The sequence below is a fragment of the Sminthopsis crassicaudata genome, chromosome 6, assembly GCF_048593235.1.
Source record: "Sminthopsis crassicaudata isolate SCR6 chromosome 6, ASM4859323v1, whole genome shotgun sequence".
Classification (NCBI taxonomy): domain Eukaryota; kingdom Metazoa; phylum Chordata; class Mammalia; order Dasyuromorphia; family Dasyuridae; genus Sminthopsis; species Sminthopsis crassicaudata.
The window spans coordinates 17,938,941-17,959,511 of record NC_133622.1 but is presented as its reverse complement, the minus strand read 5'-3'; the positions used below and the strand labels follow the sequence as shown (position 1 = coordinate 17,959,511).

At 34.8% G+C, this 20,571-nt stretch overlaps 1 protein-coding gene across 4 annotated transcripts in view; it reads right to left on the bottom strand.

Annotated features, from left to right (window-relative positions):
• Positions 1-349: 349 nt before the first annotated feature.
• TBC1D19 (TBC1 domain family member 19) overlaps positions 350-20,571 on the bottom strand; it is a 97,339-nt gene continuing 77,117 nt past the window's right edge. For 2 of the 4 annotated variants that reach the window (XM_074274602.1, XM_074274603.1), the window contains exons 16-21: positions 18,041-18,073; positions 13,355-13,464; positions 10,959-11,050; positions 9,385-9,500; positions 1,625-1,695; positions 350-559 (exon numbers count right to left, since the gene is read on the bottom strand). In XM_074274602.1, the coding sequence (XP_074130703.1) occupies positions 485-559; positions 1,625-1,695; positions 9,385-9,500; positions 10,959-11,050; positions 13,355-13,464; positions 18,041-18,073 (497 nt within the window). In that variant the 3' untranslated portion in view covers positions 350-484. The remainder of the gene's footprint in view (positions 560-1,624; positions 1,696-9,384; positions 9,501-10,958; positions 11,051-13,354; positions 13,465-18,040; positions 18,074-20,571) is intronic. The other 2 variants (XM_074274604.1, XM_074274605.1) reach the window with 1 other exon arrangement.

The following is a 20,571-nucleotide window of genomic DNA, read 5'->3' as shown; positions in this document are numbered from 1 at the left end:
GCAGTTTCCGATTCAAGTTTTTCTCTGGCTTTGAATGAAAGCCAATTCAAAAGACAAAATAATACATTATCTGGAGAAGAATCTTTAACCTGATGTAAGAGAATCATCATAGGAGCTACATTAGCTCTCACAGAGTTTGTTACAGTATTTTCATTTCTTATTGCATATACTGTTACATGCCCTCTACGGATCAGTATTTATATGTATCTATACATATATACATTATGCACAATTGAGCATCTCTCCATATTATCATGAAAATTCTTTCTCTTTTGATGAAATTCAGCAGCATGCAGTGCAACATTTGATGTGCAAAGCCATTGTTTTAGAAAGTGAAAAACTACTTGGGTTTAACTGCAAAGGGAACATGATCTTTATTGGTTGATATGCAGAGGTTAATTTTGGTTTTATGCAGAGATTGCATAGTTCATGATTAGTTTCTAATGAAAAACTAGAGGTGTGTTGTCAGTGACCTGGGAGAAGATCAAGTGACAGTAGCAAAAAGGAAAATTTGAAGAAGAGGCATGACTTTTAAAGTGGAAAGGTCAGCGAGCACGGCCTGAAACAAACAAAAAAGAAACGTCAAAGAGAAGCCTTTTAAGACAAAGAAGATAATGGCAAATGCCGCAGCAGCGACGTAGCGGCGTCAATAATCATCCCAAATTGTTGTCTTAGCGCCCCGATTTTTAATTCAATTTTTATTTTCAATGATTCATTTTATCACTTATTATTCATAATTTAATTTTAATTTAATTGTTCCAGTTAAATGACTGTCCTATTTTGACTTTTTCTTCCTAGATTCTTCCATTTCAACGTGTATGCAAAAAGCTGAGACGCTGTGAGGAAGCAAGCTGGACTTTACTCCAACTTGAAACATACAAGTTAGCAAGAGTTTATAAGAGGTCTAATATTTCAGTTTGTTTCTATAAATAAATGCTCATTATGAATCCTCATCCTGTTATACTGGTATAAGGGAGGGATGACTTTAAGTGAATCATTCTGAGGCAACAATAATATCTACTCAACTGCAAGACTCATCTATATTCACTCCCTTTAACTAAAGGTAGAACGATAGCTAGCGGGAGCATAGAATTTATATTTCTATAAAATAATAGATTTAGTAACACTATGACTCACAATTTCAAATCATATTGACGTATAAAATATAGCAGAGGTACCATTAAATAATTGGCAGAGAATTTTTTTTAAATTGATGGAAAACAGATATTACCTATGTGTGTAAATACACATAGGTATATATAAATATACACATTCAATTCAATTCTATAGCTATAAAGTTGTTTACTCATTTTTTTGTCCCGTGAATATAATGCACTTGTATAAACAGCAACAACCACCACTGGAGGGTCAACAATGATATTAGGAGCCATATAATGCTTACGCTATTATCACGTGACACTCCCAAGAGGTCCTTTATCACGGAAAGAAGAAGGCTTAAGTATTTAAATATGCTCTTGAGGGTAGACCTTTCGGTTTTATATAAATTTAAAAAATGAAACAGTAATAGCACATGCTTTATGCATCTGAAGCTGAAATTGCTCTGGTTGGCAGTATTTCAGAAAGTATTTCAATCTGCTCTCCCCTAAGTGAAACTTATACTTACTTCGGCCGCCGCCAGCGATGTCACCTCCATCAGGTTTACTGCTCGGAAAGCAAACACGGCAGCTGCCAGAACTGCAAAAGAATGCACAGGGTTTTCAACTGCTGACCTATTGATCAGTCCAACCCATTTACCTTGATCAAGCATAGACTTGCCCTGCTTTTGAATGAGAAGACCTGACAATTTATTCAATCTAATTCCTATCAACTCTTTCTTTTTTTCCCAGAATTTTCTCTCCTCCACCCACTGCCCCCTGAAAAAAAACTCATTAAAGTTAACTAGGAGAGTGACACTTCTTGAGAGTTCATGTTCTCTCATATACCTCTCTCTATCCAATCAAATCATCTTTTTTCCTAGTTAAATGACTATCTCACTGGTTAATTCCTAAATATTAGAAACAAAACAGAGGAAGAAGGTCTCTCCAGCTTCCAGGATGGATCCTCTATGGGAGATTTATGAAAAGATGTGGATGGCAGTTGCACATGATGCAAATAAATGGAGAGGTTCTGATTGGCACAGGTGGAGGGAGTGTTATCTCAGCAAAGCTATGCAGGAGGAAATATTAACAAAAAGAGAAACAGAACCAATAATTTCCCTAATAGGATTAAATTTTAAGATGTCCTCATAGCACTAATTTTTAAAATCTAAATGATCAAAAGCTTCTTTAATAAGTACTTTAAAATGCTACACATTTGCTATTTAATATTTAAATAATGAAAAACAAAGCCTTTTTAAAAGTATACTATTTTTCATTTTCTTTGTGTTTGTGTTTTCTTTCACAATATGACTGATATGGAAATTGTTTTGCATGATTGCACATCAAATGCTTACCATCTCAGTGATGCTGGAGAAAAGGAAGGGGGCAGAGAATTTGGAACTCATAAGTTTTTTTTTTTTTATAATGTTAAATTAAAACAAAGAAATTTGAAGAATAAAGGCAAGTGAACTAAGGCAAAAACAGATATGTAAGGTATTTATAACTGACATAGGGACTACCTTAGAAGAACATATTTATAAATATGATGTAAAACAACAGGAACAACTATGTGCTAGGATGAGGAAGACCAGTTGTTCTTATTCAGGCTAAAGGACAGTAAGAAAAAAACTGTTTTGTTTTAGAGCAGAAGGCATTTCTTGCTTTATTCAGACAATAGGATAACCCAAAAGCAAAAGAATAGTTTCTAAACTTTAAGACTGTGGAAGGAATCCTGGTTATAACTTGGGGACAGGCCCTGGAAAAAGAACTGAGCAAGACTTGCCAATTGAGGTATGGTGGAGAGGTTCTGGGTTCTGGAATTGACTCTGGCGAATTGGTTATGAGCAGGTCACTTCATTTTGGGGGAGCCTAACTTTCTTCAGCTGGAAAGTGAGGGGACTGGACAAGACGACTTAAGGTCTCTGGAAGGTCTCATTTCTATGATTTCGTAGTTAATGCCATGCCATGACAAGGATCTGGATGGCCCAATGAGAAAAACAACAGCTCAAAGAGAGGGGAGTCGTTGTTACCAAGGAGATTGGAGGATCACTAGCAAGAGTTAAGTTTCTGAAAGTGAGACACATCTTGCAATGTTGGGGAGAAAGCCTTTTCGATCTGACTTAGAAGGTCCGAGTCTGATGGAGAATAAAAGTGATCACCTGACAACACAATGGACACGTTACAATCAGTTTTTTAGCTTCAATATGCAAGAAACTACATTTTAGATTTCTGACAATTAGGAGCACAAATTCAAATACTACAGCCAATACTAACGAATCTTCTCTCCTTCTAGTTCCCCACTTCAGAGCCTCGGGGGATCCTTCACCCTCTCCACAGCATCTCTGCATCCACCCCATCACCTCCGTGGCCTCTCAACCGGCTCCAGGGTCCCAGCTTTTTCCCTTAGACTCCTCTCTTCCACTCAACTAACAGAATAGACTTGCTGAAGCTTACAGGCTGCCCTGCCCACCCCCTTTGAGGACGCCTGGGGTTCTCTGCTGCCTTTGAAGCAGACAGCTGGCCCTGCCTGATTCATTCTGCTCTGTCCACTTTATGAGACTTCCTGCCTTTGCCTAAAGCTCCATATGCCATCTCTCAGCTCCAAGACCTTGCCTTCCTCCCTCCTCACTTCTACCTCTCAGAATCCTTAGTTTCCTTCCAGTCTCAGTTCAGGGTTCACCATATACTGGGGGCCTTCCCTGATCCCCTTAATAGTGAGGGTTCTTTTCCCCATGCAGGGTAACTAGTAGAAAGTCCAAGTGAGCTATAGTTAGTGTGATTAAAAGAAATTGAGGAGAAATACATTATTTTACAAACTTAAAACAGAAGAAGTTAGACTTTAGAGCCACTGACTATTAGGCTTACAAAAATATCAACTTATTAACTTTCCAGTGTCAGTGTCCCGAATCCCATTTTTGGTCAGTGGAGCCCCGAGAACACCAGGGGACGGGCCAGTTGGGTTCTGTTCCTCTCTTGTTGCTGACTGTCCACGGAGGCTGGACTGGCCTATGAATTCCCTTTGTCAGAACAGAACAGGAAGGGGCTCTAAAGTGGAGGCAATTAACCTTTTTCCAAGGTAGGAAGGCAAGAAAAAGTGAGCTCAGGCAGCTCCCCAACTGATCTCAGGTCACGAAATGCTTATGTGCTCACAATCTTTATTTATCTTGGTATCACATCACAGAATTTCCTTTTGGTTGGCTGTTATGCTAGGCCTTCCAGCCCTTCCTTGGAACAGCCCTGTTGGCCACAGGGCCAAGATACACAATTACTCGTATTTTTTTGAATATTTGTCAATCAAATGAAGGCTGCTCCTCATATGAGAGGGGTGATTCTCTTAATTCCTTTTGACTTTACAAACTACACTCATTCTTTTATCCCTAAACAATTATATCAATAATACTGTTTGGATACTTTTCCTTTTATGCTAACTCACACAAATCTTGGATCCTGAGAATATCAGAATCAGAGACAATCTAGTTCAATAATCTCTCTAATTGGGGAAAATGAGGCACAAGGATTAAATGGCTTCCCAAAAGTCATATAGTGAGACAGCAGAGTAAAGGCTAGAACTCCATTTTCTGGACTTCTATTCAATACTCTTTTTATTATAACACAAGAAAAGCTCTGGATAAAGTCATAATTCTTCAAATTGAACCAGATTCCTTATATACTGCTATTTTCTCAAAGGCTACAGTACTATGTTCAATAAGGGTTCATATTTATTTATTCATTAAAAACATATATTAGAAGCTAACCTAAAATAATTCATTCCCATGTATAACTGCGACCTAACGTGAGGATACTCTTATTTTCATTCTTCATTTTCAGAGCTCCCAAGAATTTTCCCTTTCAATTTTTTGAAAAGCAAATGGGAAATTGGGATGGGAAAGGCAATGTTAAATTGGTTCTCTCTCTCCTTGGAAGTCAGAGATTAGGTTGTTCCATCTCCTACACAACAGAATAATTCCTTCTACAAGAACTCTGATAAGTGCTTATCCAGCTTCTACACCAATTTTATAATTGGGGGAATTTGCCACTTAATTCATCACATTTATGAACAACTCTGATCATCAGAAAGGTCTTCCTTATATTGCATCTTCCTTTGAAGTAAGAAATTCAGAACCCATCTGGAGTACGTCCAAAGAAGGGGAGGGATTAGAACAGGAATGGACAGAGGGGCCAAGGAGAACATAATGGCTATCTTTAACATTTAAAGGGCTGTCTTACAAAAAAACAGCTTGTTTTCTATGGGAGAATCTATAGGGAGGAAGACTTTAGCTCAATATAAAAAGGAATTTTCAATGCCATGGATGAAATTCTTACTAAAACAACTTTACTGATAATCTAATTTTCATTTTCAGACGTCTTAACAATCCATCTGTCTATCCATCCAGTGAGGCTGTATAACTTTGCACAGTCTTCCCTCATTTAAATCTAACCCACACGTCAAGAGCAACACATCCGGGGGCAGCTAGGGGGCGCAGTGGATAGAGCACCAGCCTTGAATTCAGGAGGACCCGAGTTCAAATCTGGTCTCAGACACTTAACACTTCCTAGCTGTGTGACCCTGGGCAAGTCACTTAACCCCAGCCTCAAAAAAAAAAAAAAAAGAACAACACATCCATCCATCCATGTATATACATATCTATCCACACATGAATGTATATGGCACATGTGCATGTATATACATATACAGACACATATAGATATATATGCATACATATACACAATGTGTATACACATACATAGGCCATCAATAGTTACAAAGCTGTGGTTGGTAAAGGAATACAGATAGATAGTTTCCTCTCTGAAAAACTAATTTTACTATAATTCCTCCATAAACCACTGTTTCTATTTTTTCCTATTTTTTGACAAGAAATGTTATCATATATTGGAAGATGAAGAAGAGAAAAAATAAAAAGTCTCAAGACAGCCCCCCAAAAGGTATTTATTTGAAAGTTTAGAATTTTAATATCCTTCCCTGGAAGAAAGGATGAGGTGAAAAAAATACATTCTTCATAGAACTATCAGATTTTAGACCTGGAAGAGACCTTAAAGCTCACCCAGTCCATTCTTCTCATCTAGAGAGCAGTGGCGGGTCGGCCTAATGGGCTTATTAATGGCAGAGCCAGCACTAGAATCACCTGCCCAGATTCCCCAAAGACCAGTTTTTTGCACCCTATTGTGCTCTTTGTGTGGTGGCTGTTGGGCATTTGATTTTCCTGATGATTCTATCCCGTCCCAGATCTATTTAGCACAAACAAAGCAGTGAAATCTAATTAACTGGCTACCCTGTGATAAAGCTGTTTTTTCCTTCCCCTCTCAAAATCTCATGCTTGCATACGTGATAACCTTGGAGTAATCATGCCAGTCCCTGACACATACACACAAAATCCAACTTGTCGTATTAGTTTACTGTTAAATAAGGAATATCCATGAAAGACTGAAACATTTTAATGAGAAGGATAAGTAAATACGCACCCAAAGCACTTGGGCAGTACAGACAGCACCATTAGAGAAAGAGAGTTTCAGTTAGTATAAACTAAATGCTGCAGAAAAGACGTATTCCTCAGGAGAACAAGGGCCCAGCTTGGATGCTGGAGCCATCAACTCTCAGATAACCAGGGATAGCTGGGAGAGGAGCAATGGCAGAAGGGAGGGAGCCCTGGACTTCAATACACCTGCTCCCACACTTATTATGTGATTACTGACAAGTCTTAGCACCTCACTTTTCTCAACCATAAAATGGGGACAATAATATTTGCCTTATCTATCTTATGAGATCATCATGAAGATGGCACTTTGTAAAATTTAAAGTTCCATAAAATATGTATTATTACTATTATTACCTGGATTCTAGTGTCAGGAGACCTTTCATATAACAGAGAATCATGGAATGTCAAGCTTCCAAAGAGGCAATCTAGACCAAATTTTGTCTGAAAAGCAGTCTCTTATAGAACAAACCTGTTAATGGTTATATAGCTTCTGCTTGAGGTCCCCCAGGGGTGGGAGAACACTACATCGCACCCTACCCCTAAACTGAGTTGTGCCTTTAAAGAGCTTATACTTAAATGGAGATATAAAAACATGATATCATCAAATACAAGGTTAAGAGGAGAATACAAATAACTGGTGGACCAAGGAACACTCCATGTTTAAAAAGATCTGAGTTTCCCTGAAGGAAAAAAATTCTTAAGGGTTGAGTATCAACAGACATGGTGAACAGCTTCTGAGTCAAGGGATACAACGCAAATTTGAAGGAACACAGAAAATAGGCTAGAAAAGACAATGGAGTGAATATTTTGGGGCAGGGTACTGACATGATCCTCTCTGTGCAGTCAGAAGATTATTCAGTAATTACATGGAGGACGGTTGAGGAGATAAGAGAAGCATGGATACATCCGTGCAGAAAGCACTATGCCAGGAGAGATATGGCAAGAGCTTGTACCTTAGTGAGTGAGGGATGAGGAGGATGGTAAAAGAAATGCATTGTAGATAGAATGTGGAGTAATAAAACTGAGCGATTTCAGTTTTTAAAACTCTACTCTTTGAGAGTTTGAGAAATTGGGTTGTCCATAAAGGGAGGCCCATTAGTCTAATAAAAATGATAAATCCTTGACAACTACAATAAAATAATCCTCGATTAACTCAACAAGAGTGAATTGCTGTCACAATGAAATAGTAAGAGGAAATGAATAAGAGAACTACTTTTCTGAGGTACTGAGTTGACCTTTACCCTAAGCCCTGAATTCTTTGGTGTAGGAATGAATATTTTGCTTAAATGACAAAAATAATTAGAAACAAGCTCAGATATCATAGATCAGAGAATCATAGAACTAGAACGTAAAAAAAAGATGTTAAAGGTCATCAAATCCAATCTTCACCCAAAGTATAAATCATGCTTCTAGTGTCCTTGGCAGATATGGCTGCTATGTGGATATGTTTAGTGAAGATCTACTTACTATTTTTCAGAGTTATCCAGTCATTCTTGAATAGCTCAAAATATTGGGAAATTTTTCTTTATGTTGTTAGGAAGTTGGAGGGTTTTTTTTTTTGAGAGGGGGAGGAATGAGGGGCAGATTTTATTTGAATATTGAGTAAAAACCTGCTTTCCTATAATGAAGTTCTTAAAGGTTCTTTAAGAATGCCTTTCTCTTTAAAGTCATTGTCACTTTTGATCTTAGTTCTGTTCTCTGATTTTAAGTTGAACAAATCTAATCTTTAGTCCATATAACAACCCTTAAGTATTTGAAGACATATTTACACTAATTATTTTTTTTCTCCAAGTTGAATATTTCCAGTCCTTTCAACAGAATAAGTCATGATTTGGAATTCTATTACCATTCTGGGTCGCTCATTTGTGGATTCACTCTAAATCTGTGGTTCCAGAAAGAAGTAAGACAATGCCTATGTCTTACCAGTTGGGTGAGAGTTGCATCTCTTTCCCTCAAGACACTTTGCTCTGAGATCTCATCATGGAGATATCAGGATTCTTGAAGGCTCTGTCAGGAAAGTGTCAACTCTGGCAGGGACCTTAAAACTGGAGAGCCTCCAAGAGATTATGGGCAAGATTGGATGTCTCTTTTCCTGAGACTCGTCTCACCAAGCTTAGAGAGGTTCATCAACAGACTGGCAGCAAAGTGATACTTTTTTTTTGGCCCTAGAAATGCTGGGAAACTTGTACTAAATTACCAGGTCAAGAAGGTAGCACTCATACAGTGAGGAAAAATTTAAGCAAGAGAATTTGAACTTACTTTCTATCAAAACAACCTTGGTCTTTTATACTTCGATTGTTTTATAGCCACATTTTTTTTCCTATCCTTTATAGTCTCATCCTTCTAGTGACATTTTCTACTTCTATCTACTTCTAAAGGTAATTTTTGATTGAAGTGAACAATTTTATCCCTATTCAATTTAATCTTAATATTTAATAACTTAATTCAATCAATTAAACAAATATTAATGCCTACTATCACTATGATAGATGAACAGAGTTTTAAAACCAAAAGTGGCCTAAGAGATCACATAAGGCAAATTCATTTTACAGAAGAGAATGCAGGTTTGAAGATTGGCTCAGATTTGAAAATCCAATTAGGAACAAGGATGCAACTAGAATCTAGATTTCCTGCCTCTTCTGTTACAAGTCTTTTTGTTATGCCATGATTCTGAATAAAATACTGTAAATGTTTGCAGATGGGGACATACTGTTTCAGTATTTACTTAACATAAAGAAAAGGATTGTCCTTTTTTGGATACATATGTTTTACAAATAGATGTTTCATATTACCAGCAAGAATTTCCAGAGAGTTGTATCCTAGGATTCTATCCCATAAAAGCAAAAGCTGGTCTGTAGCTAGGTAACCGGAGAATGCACGTACCATCCACTTAAAAGATATACGAAGTCTGTAATGAAGAGGAAAAGGAATAAAGTCTCAACTCTATTTCTCTTCAAAAAATTTAAATGCTCAGAAAAAGATTAAATTATTCAATAGTTAGGAATAATCCTTGCAAATATACCTAGGAAAATTAAGAATGCACTAATCTCTGGCAGACAGTAGAACTGCATAATTCCATACCATAGTATTATAATCTTCAGGATTAAATTATTAGGAGGCTGAAAAGTACCAGCTAAGATCTGTGGGTCAGCCATGAGATATTCTCCTTTTATTTTATTTTAACTTCAGTTCATCTTAAGTCAAAATTTCTTCCTTACTATTCTTCATGCATGGCACCAGATTCCATGTCTTTCCTCTGATCTAAAAAACACATCCACCTAACTGCCACCTCTTAGAATACCTCGTTTCCTTCCAGATTTAGTTCAAACACGTTTCCTGATTCTTCTCCACTTACTAGAGCTTTTTGTCAAAAAATACTTTTATCTTTTCTCTCTCTCTCTCTCTCTCTCTGTCTCTCTCTCTCTGAGATATACTCATATATTTATATATATAGTATGTGTATATATACATACACACACACATATATATATGTATATATATATATTAATCTATCCATCTGTCCAACAGTCTATCCATACATGTTACCTCCCTTATCTAAATTTCCTCCTTAGAGAAGGGACTGTTTGTACTAATTTTCTAACCCCACTTTACTACCAGACTGGAAGCTTCTTGAGATCAGAGACTGAAGCATGTCTTATCTTTGAATCTTCAGGACCTAGTGAAGTACAGTGTGCTTAATGAACATTTGGTAAGTGAAATAATCAATGTACTATTATTCAAACTACACAAAAATGGGATAAATATATATTTCCCTTAATTCATCATAGCAAATTTTACTCTTCTTTAGCTTTGGTTAATCAGAATATCATGGTAGTCTGAACCACACTTATAATTCAGTATTATTTCCATAAAAGGTTTCCTCATATATGGCAAATAGCTTTCATCATAAATAGAAAACATTTCATTGTTTTAACTCTTATACCAGACAGGAAATTCTTGGTAAAGAATGTATTAGGTATGTATAAATTCTTTTATAAATTTTCAGAAGATTTTCAAGGTATACTTCATTACTGAATAGCTATTCCATTTAACTTAATGGTATATTTCTGTCTTGAAAGAGATAAATCACCTCAAAGCATTTTCTTTCCCGAAAGACCACTTCTGCATCAGACCTTTCCTGGTGCTCCCAGCTGCCAGGACCTTCTCTACATGGTATCCGTTTTATATCAGTATTTACAGTACTCTTAGTTGTAAGCTTTTTGAGAATGGGAATGGTTTTGCTTTTGGTTTTGTAGCCTAGCACAGTGTCTTTCACAGAGTAGATGTTTAATAAATATTTGGTAATTGAAAAACTGATTAATGTGAGAATGTTTCCCTATTACACAAATAAGAGAAAAATACTCACGGTTGAGCTCCAATTTCCCGTAGATGGTAAAAGAGTTGTGGAAGATGAGTTTGAAGAAGTGTCTCAAACAGGAAACACAGTGAAACAATACCCTAATACAATAATAATCCATTAAAATATAGTTGTAGTACTTGAATTACTTCAAATTCACAATGAAAAATATGATGAATATTAATGTAAATATCACCTAAATATTTTTAATTTAAGCAACAAAAATACAAATGGACAATGTCAGTAAATCATTCAGTGCATTGAACAAATATAAAATTTCATTCATCTTTTAAGCTTTTCTTATATGTCCCAGGAGATCTCATTTTTGACACAAGGGTCTCTCTACTCAATTAAGTATATACCATACAAATAGTCCAGGAAAAACATGATTACACAGAACAAAACATTATTTGGCCTGACATGTAAGATTACTGAGGTCACAGAGAAATTAGTTTTTTTCTGGATACTTGCCAATTTGTGGACATTTCCCTGTTGCCTTCCCCACACCCTTTGCTGTCTCCCTCTATAATGGCTTTCCCCTTCTGTTGCCTCTCTCCTAGGGAGAAAATATTTCCTGTTGCTTTTCCCACTCCTCCTATAATGTGCAACCTCCCCTTCCTTCCCTCCCTTACTCTGTCATCCCACCAGGAAAACTATTTGTTTGGTAGTCATTAAACATGACTCTCTGAATAACCAACAGAAAAGAAGAAGAAAATAATATTGATATAGCATAAGCCACAACATAAAAGTGGATTCTTTAGGAAAAGCTATATAAATAAATGCCTAGATCAAAACTCTGGCAGCTTAGCACTCTTTGAGAAATGTCTCTGCAGGGGCAATGTTGAGTTTCTGCAGAAAAAGAGTTGTTCCAATTCCAAATTCAGAGGATTCACTCCAGGCTTGAAAAAAAGGCAACTCCCTGCAAATCCTCACCCTAAGGAAAAAGAATGGTTCAGACACTGAATTCTGGTCTTCTTTCACCATGTGTCTAAAGTGGAAATGTGTTTAACATAACAGTACATGTATGACCTATTTCAGAATGTTTGCTCTCTTGGGGAAGGGAAAAGAGAATTTTGAAAACTATATGTGTAATTGGAAAAAATAAATTCTATTGAATTGGGGAAAAGGGGGCAGAGAATGAGCAGGCCAAAGTAAGCTGAAACAGCCAAGTGATAGGAAATCTAAGAACTATTCATTATCATTTTGGCGGGAGGTAGGTGCAAGGAAATAGTAATTCCGCAGGCTGCTTTGACCCCTGACATACTGAATTGTGCAAGGAAATAAGGGAAGAAAGGGAAGAAAAAAAATTTCAGGCTGCCCCGAGGTAGAAGATGAGAAGAGAGATTTTATGAGTTTGAGTTCTACTCCAGATAAAAGGAAGAAGAGCAAAATCAAGTGATCCAAATATTTTCTGTCCTAAGATGCTGGGCAGAATCATCTATGTAATCCTAGAATCATCTCATAATTTAAAGCTTTAGTTTGGAATAAAACAGTCTAAGATTAAGATTGTATAAAGATATTTAACTCCTCTCCTACCTCTTACATGCCACAATGCTTGTGATTAAAAGAGATGAATAAAGAGCAGATAATTCAATAGAAACACCTTCCTCAGGTACCATGATGGCTCATTCAATCAAATAGAAAAATCTTTTTTTTGGTCCCTTACATGTGAATTTTATTTAGCATTTCAACTGTATGGTCAAAAATCACCTCTATAAGGGTCAAGGAAGCTCAAAAAGATACATCTCAAAAATTAAACAAAAGCCCTGCTCATTCTAGTTATTAGAATAGACAGGGAAACAATAATAATAAAGATAAGACAAGGACCAAAGAAAATGGAGAGATTTTTAAAATGTTATGCTCAGTTTGCTTTTTACTTGTTTCTAAAAATTTAGCAAAGCTAAGGGAAACATTTAAAATTATGTGGATAATTAGTCAAAATATGAAATTATGAACTTGGAAAACAAGTGACAAGTAATCATTTCTTTACCTATTAATAATATGAAATGCTTCATTTTCTACAAAATCTAAAAGGCCAGTACATATGTGGCAAGTAAAAGTGATTACTTTTACATTAAAATGATTTTTTTACAGAATTCTGAATTTACTTTCATGTTTCAATACATAAAAAATGATACTTCTCTAAATCTAACTGATTATTGTCATTTTTCTAGTTATTCATAAAAACACTTACTTATATTTCCTCATCTTAAAACTACCCCATTGTCCTGATTCTATGCCAAAATTACTATAATCTATTATTCAATATCACAAATTGAATGTGTAGTTTTATAATATTATTTTTACAAGTCTACATAAATTAAAAGACAATCTGCCACTACATAATCTTCTAATACAAAAATTACAGATATAAACTAATTTGACTCAATTTCTAATAAACTTACAGAATGATGAGAAGAGATGGAATGGAGTCTGAAGAAAAAACGCACATACATCTCACGGAATATCTGATACAATTTGGAAGGTTCATGGTACAGAAAACAAAGTGGAGCAACTGAAAGGATAAAAAAATTAATTGACAACATTGCAAACTACTAAATTAGTTTAATGAATAAAAATGCATGATGCATGTAATACATACATTCCTAGTATTTACACTCATCAAGAAGTAACAATCATAAATATGTCTAATTATGACCTCTATTATTTTAAATTCTAGACTCTACTATTTTAAATCCACTTGCTGGGATCTGAAGCTCATGGAAAAAGTACCAATCTTGAAAGAGGAGACTAGATTTGGTATGGCTATATTTGTATTTTCTGCCATTAGGAGATTTTTAATTTTAAAAAAGCAGAAATAAGGTATGAACTAAATATGATCTAGGCTTATCAGAAGCTAAAATCATCACATCTAGACATTTTTCTAGAGGACATTTTCAACTTCAAACAAACTCTTTAGGAACCACAACCACAAAAACAAAAGATAAAAATAAAATCATCTATAACTTTGTACACAGGATGACTGAGTGGAAGTTCATTTCCACATTGCTCTCTAAAGGAAGCAGATTTGCCTTCTAGCATTTGAATCTTTTGAAAGAATAAAGAAAAAAGTTAAAGATTTCAGAGGAAAGTGGCATAGGCCCATAGAGATTCAAAGATCCAAGTTCCTCTAATAATTGAGATAGGATTCCCCTCATTAATAAGCTTGTACCACATCCCCACTAATAATAATACTTTTTTTTATTTTATTTATTTTTTTTTCCCCTGAGGCTGGGGTTAAGTGACTTGCCCAGGGTCACACAGCTAGGAAGTGTTAAGTGTCTGAGATCAAATTTGAACTCGGGTCCTCCTGAATTCAAGGCTGGTGCTCTATCCACTGCGCCACCTAGCTGCCCCACCAATAATAATACTTAGCATTTATGGGATATCTACTATGTCCCAGGAACCGCGCTAAACTCTTTACAAACATTATCTCATTTGAACCTCAAAAATGAGACATGCTGGGAGATATATGTCATTATTATCCCCATTTTTCAGTAAAGGAAACTGAGACTGAGAGAAGTTAAATGCCTTGCTCTGGGCCATACATTCAATAAAATGTCTGAGGCTGGATTTGAATTCAGGTTTTCCTGACTTCAGACTCAGTATTCTATCTGTTATACCACATACCTACATACAGTATGAGAGGATTAAACTTAGTATATTTAAAGTTTCATATAGATGATTTTGCTAAGTTCTTAGAATTTTTAAAAACCTCAAAAAGATTACTTTAAAAATAAATGTTTAAGAATTATCTTAGTTTAGAGGACAGTACCAAGGTCAGAGAGCTGTTTTCAAACTTTCCTAACAACAAATCAATTGTCAAAAAGAAGCTGGAACTATGCAACAAAGAAAAATTGAAATTTTTTTCACCTAATATAAAATCACTGCACAAGGCAGAGAAAGGCACAGTAGACAGATATATGTGAGTTTAATTTTGTACCAGCACATCAAGAAGTTGTAATTTTAGATGCTGGTAAAGGAAAAAATGAAACAAACTGATTTTTGAGATTCAAAAAATCTTTCAAAGTGTCATAATAAAGATTTTGGGAATAAAAACAGTAATCATCTCGTGGCTTATGAATAAAAACTGAATTCAGAAGATTTACTAGTTTTAATAAAATAAAAATTACTCATATTGTCAATGATGTAAAATTGATTGGTAAGAAGCTCTAGAGCTAGTCACTAGTGGGTCATAGCTAAAAGCAGCAAGAGATGAAATGAGTTCATCAATCAGTCTCCTGCCTTTCTTGATTCTTTTCACTTTTAAAAAGTGATGGGGAAAAATAATCAAATATAAAATATGCTTAAACTTAAAGCAGGTCAATTCCAACTCTCTAGAATTAAGAGTAATTTAGTCTGATGATTCTGTTTACCAAAACATCACAAGAAAACCAGCATTAATAATTGTCATTTTAATTTGTCAGAAGGATTAGGAAAAATAAAAACAAACTAATTTTAGGGATAAATTTCTAAATGAAAATATAGTTATGGAGTTGGTAAGCTACCCCTCCCCAAATTCATAAAAAGGTAATGGGTAAAAAGATGCTAATATATTCACTAACTATATCTATTTATTTTAGTCAAGATCAAGTTCTATTTATTAAACTTTTTTTAGGTGTGCTACATAAATTAGAAAAGATATGGTCGGTCCCATCCTAATGTAAGGAAATAAGTTTGATGAAATGTACATCAGATACATTAGGATGGAGCTCTGTATGTGTGACACTTTTTTTCTGTTTTGCTTTTTAAATTTCATTTCTGTAGTAAGCAGATAACTTCTTCAGATATTGACAGTTTGATCTTACAGTTTGAAAGGCTCCCCCCACCCCCTGAGGCAATTGGGGTGAAGTGACTTGCTCAGGGTCACATGGCTAGGAACTATTAAGTATGAGGCCAAATTTGAACTAAGGTTCTCTTGATTTCAGGGCTCATACTCTATCCACTGTACCAACTAGCTGCCCTGGAAGCTTTTAAACTATTATTTAGTGAATAAATGCAGAAAAGTAATTTTATATGAAATTAGAAAAATGCAATTTCTTTCCAATATACATAACAGAGGCTTAAAGGGTCCACTAATGGTTAATATTTAAAATAGCAGATTAATTTGTTTATGATTTATAAGCTAATCTACTTCTAAAAAAGAATTTAAAGTAGCAAAAATAGCAGAACTGTATTATGTTTCACTCTGTCAGACAGAAACAGATATAAGAATACAAAGTGGACCTGTGTTTTTGTTGCTCCAAAGAGAAATTGACATTCATCATTTTTTTCTCATCAATTTTAAACTAATCCTTTCCTTTGGAAAATGATTTTTTTAAAAATATTTTAAAATTACTTCACTAATCTGCACAAAATGAAAGGAAGACTGGTTGAAAGAAATTAGGAAAAAATATGGATCATATTTTTTTTTAAATTAATACAATTGTATTGCTTTCAGGTTCATAGGTTACCTAAAACCAACTGTAAAGTGGGGACTCTTTAGCATATGGTGTTTCTAAGAATGATAATATACATAATTAAAATAAATATACAGATAAATGGATTCTGCTAAATAATTATGGATATTAGAAGTTTTTCTTAAATGCTTTGAATATACTCTCCATTAATTTCTTTTTATATAATGACAAATTTTGAACTAATGGGGTATCATTTACTTTGGAAATACTCAGAATTATTTAATTTCATGGCATCAATCAGTGCCTTTAAATCATCTAAATGAACAAAACCAAAAGTTTCATTGTAAAAGTATTTCAAATCAGTTTTCCTGATGAAGATTAATTTAATGCAGCAGACTATTAATTTTAACTTTATGATTCAAAGACAAGAATATAGATTTAATCAAGATGTATTATCTTAATTTGTTTTTAGAAAATGGAAATACATTAGAATTTCTCTATAATACTATTTGCTATGGAGTTTTGATAAAAGGCAGGTTTAAATGTCAATATTGTAGCACCACAAATTATTATGTAGCTTTACTATTCATTCCCGAGACCAGAGAAGACAACAATAACAAGTTAGCTCTGTATGTAACTTGAATGTTTTTTGATATCTACTGAAACATTAGTTTTAATGCTTTATATTTAAACCATCAGCCTAGATTTTTATTTTTATTTTATTTTACTTTTTCCTACTTTAGTAGATTTTATTTTGAGGGGGAATAAAATTATTAAGATGTGTTTATTTTAATAAATTTATGCCATACCGCATGAAGAAGGAACACAGATCATGAAAATTAACTGGTTGTTGATCAATACAGATTTTTAAAAATATTGAGCACTACTGAATTTTATAAAGTAAAATATTCAATGATTTATGAAATTTTTTTGCCAGAACCTATGAAATTCTCAGACAGATGATTAAAAACACCCCTTAGAAAGATTAGTCATGATGAATTACAAATTTTAAAACTCCATGCCAGAAGCACCTGACAGGCTTCCTCAAACTGTCCTGTTGTCACTCCAAGCAGGGCCCAAAGTTCATTAGCTCCTCATTCATCATCTGCTGACTTGGGGTGACAGAGTGGCCCTCCAGCCTCTCTTCACACGTACTTGAGGCTGACTGCGTACGTCAGTGTAACAGATGTAGCACATACCAACAGCCTAGGCAAATCAGGAGGTCAAACCTGATGCTCTATTTTCCATTTAACGCTTCCTGGTTCATTTATATTTTTTAAATTTCCTGGTGTGAATGGCTCTCAAACTCCAGAATCTTGAGTCATACATATTATTCACTGTGTATTAAAACTAAATCTTAACATTACACATACCCTATTTCTACTAACAGAATTCAAAGTAAATGTTAATTTGCCAGACAACTAGTATAGCTTCTCTATATGTAAAACTATATATAGAGATATATGTGTATAAAACTTTAACATATATATATATATATAATACAGTTATAGATACTTAATATATAGAGCAAAGAAAATGAACTGTTTATTTTTTAATGAAACACATAAACAAACAAGAAATTGAAGATTTAAAACCTATGTAGCATGGTTAACTTGCCAACTATATAATGTAGGGAGAATAAATATGTTGGTAAAAGCATCATATAAATCATTCATTTAAAGCCCAACTTACCATACATTGAAAATCCATGGAAAGGGATTACACCTATAAAATACAAATGATAGTCAGTTTAATAACAATGTTTTCATAATAAATCTGTATTAGATCCCATCCTAAAAATATAATGGCATATTGCATATTAACAGTAAAAATAACAATTTTTAAATCATTAAGTAGGGGCAGCTAAGTGGCACAGTGAATAGTGTCCTGGGAATGCATGGAGTGAGAAAGCCACTTAGTAACTGTGTGATCCCGCCTCAGTTTCCTCATCTGTAAAATGAACTGGGGAAGGAAGTAAAATATTTCAGGATCTTTGCCAAGAAAACTCCAAATAGGATCACAAGGAATGAGACATGATTAAAAGGAATGAACAACAGGAAGCCATTAAATACTATAAAAGGTCCTAGAATAGGATCATATTTAGGAGATGCAATATCAAGATAATATCAAGAATACTGTTTTACAATACTTGCCTTAAAATTTAAAAAAGGACTAAGTAATTTGAATCATGGAAAAAAATATAACGCAAAAAATATTTTGTACTAATTACATAATAGACGTGGTTTGGTGTAATGGATAAATGGCTGGCCTGGAAATTAGTTAGGGGTTCAAATCCCCTTTTGATACATAATGACTATGGGGAAGTCACTAATTCTCACAGATCCATAATATATGGACTTCTTGGTCTACTGAGGCTAAAAACAAATAATCACCTACTTGGCCCTGCCCATGTTCTCTCCTTTTTGGTTGCACCCTTTTTACGGTTTCCACCAAGTTGTCAACATGCCCCTGATTTTTCACCAATGTTTCTTTGGTCAATCTTTCAAAATGGTGTCATGGTGAATTTTCCAGTTTCTATGCAGTCTTGCTGAGTTTAATCTCTCACCTGACTTGTGCCGCCCTGTCCCTACTATGGCATTCTGATATGGCAATTTGCAATCTTTCTGGATCTCTTTTTTATAAAGCTCTCTGGCTTATACCTTGTACCTGATGATTTTTTTAAAAATATTTTTAAAATAATAGCTTTTTATTTTTAAAATACATGTAAAGCTTCAACATTCACCCTTGCAAAACATTGTATTCCAAATTTTTCTCCTTTCCTTCTTCCCACCATTCCCCTAGACTGAAAGTAATGCAAGGTATGATAAACATGTGCAATTCTTCTATATATATTTCCACATTTATTGTGCTGTACAAGAAAAATCAAAAAAGGAAAAAAAAAGAAGAAACAAAGCAAACAGCAACAAAAAAGGTAAAAGGACTATATTGTGACCCAAATTCAATTTCTATAATTCTCTTTCTGGATGCAGGTGGTTCTCTCATCACAAGTCTATTGGAACTGATTTGAATCACCTCATTGTAAAAGAGCCACATTCATCAGAATTGATCACCGCTTAATCTTGTTGCTGTGTACAATCATCTCCAGGTTCTGCTCACCTCACTCAGCATCAGCTCATGCAAGTTTCTCTAGGCCTCTCTGAAATCACCCTGCCTATTGTTTCTTATAGAACAATAATATTCCATAATATTCACATCTGGTGAGTTTTTTAACCCTGCATTACTTCAAAGTAAGTAAAATTTTAAAAATATTTTTCTCTTTTTGAAAAATAATTTTATTTAGAATATAGTCTAACAGTCCTTGAACTTTGGTTTTATACAACCATTAGCTTTTTTTTCTCTCTCAATCATTCATACATATGTATGTATATGTACATATGTACATATAAGCATGCATAAGTACTTATAAGTTTTGTTCTTGTTCAAAGGATGGTTGCTTTTTAAAATTACTACTTTTTTGAGTATTTTAATTATATTAATGGCGCTTGATATCACTAAGTCATAGGTACTTATGTTGCGTTTTATAATATTTTATATGTGTCTGTGTATTAGACAGAGTAAAGAATAATTACAACTTAATAGGGAGGAAAATGGGACTAAAAAATTAAGAGATAGAGCTAGGATAGAATATGGATAATAAATAGGGAAATCTGGCTTTCTTTTCTGTAAGGGGCTGAAACTCTCGAGTCAATGCACTGGGATCGGACAAGTGAGCACTTGAGGCTAATTACTGATTGGACAATACTCTATAAGGATATGCTTGGAAAATGGCCCTTCCCACTATCCCATGCTGGCACAATCGTTTGTGTATACAGAGAATTATGGGAAGGACTACATAGGGATGCTCCTTTAGAGGAGAGCATAAGATGTTGTGCCACAGTGGGCATAAATACCTTTTATAGCGAGGCTATCATGCAGACTTCCCAAGATCCAAACATGAAAAGACAGGGTCCCTTTTGGCAAGGGACTTCCAGAGAGACTTGTCAATGCTTGCAATGTGGTAAAGTAGGGCATCTGAAAGCTCAATGTTGGCATAGAGACAGAGTGAGAAAACAGGGTGGGAGAACAAAACCCAATACCCCATGTCTAAAATGCAACAGAGGACTCCATTGGGCATCAGAGTGTAGACTGATTCAGGAAAATGGGATGAGGGCCCAGCTCCAGGGCCCCAGGCAAAAAATACTTAGGGCACAATGGCAGATGAT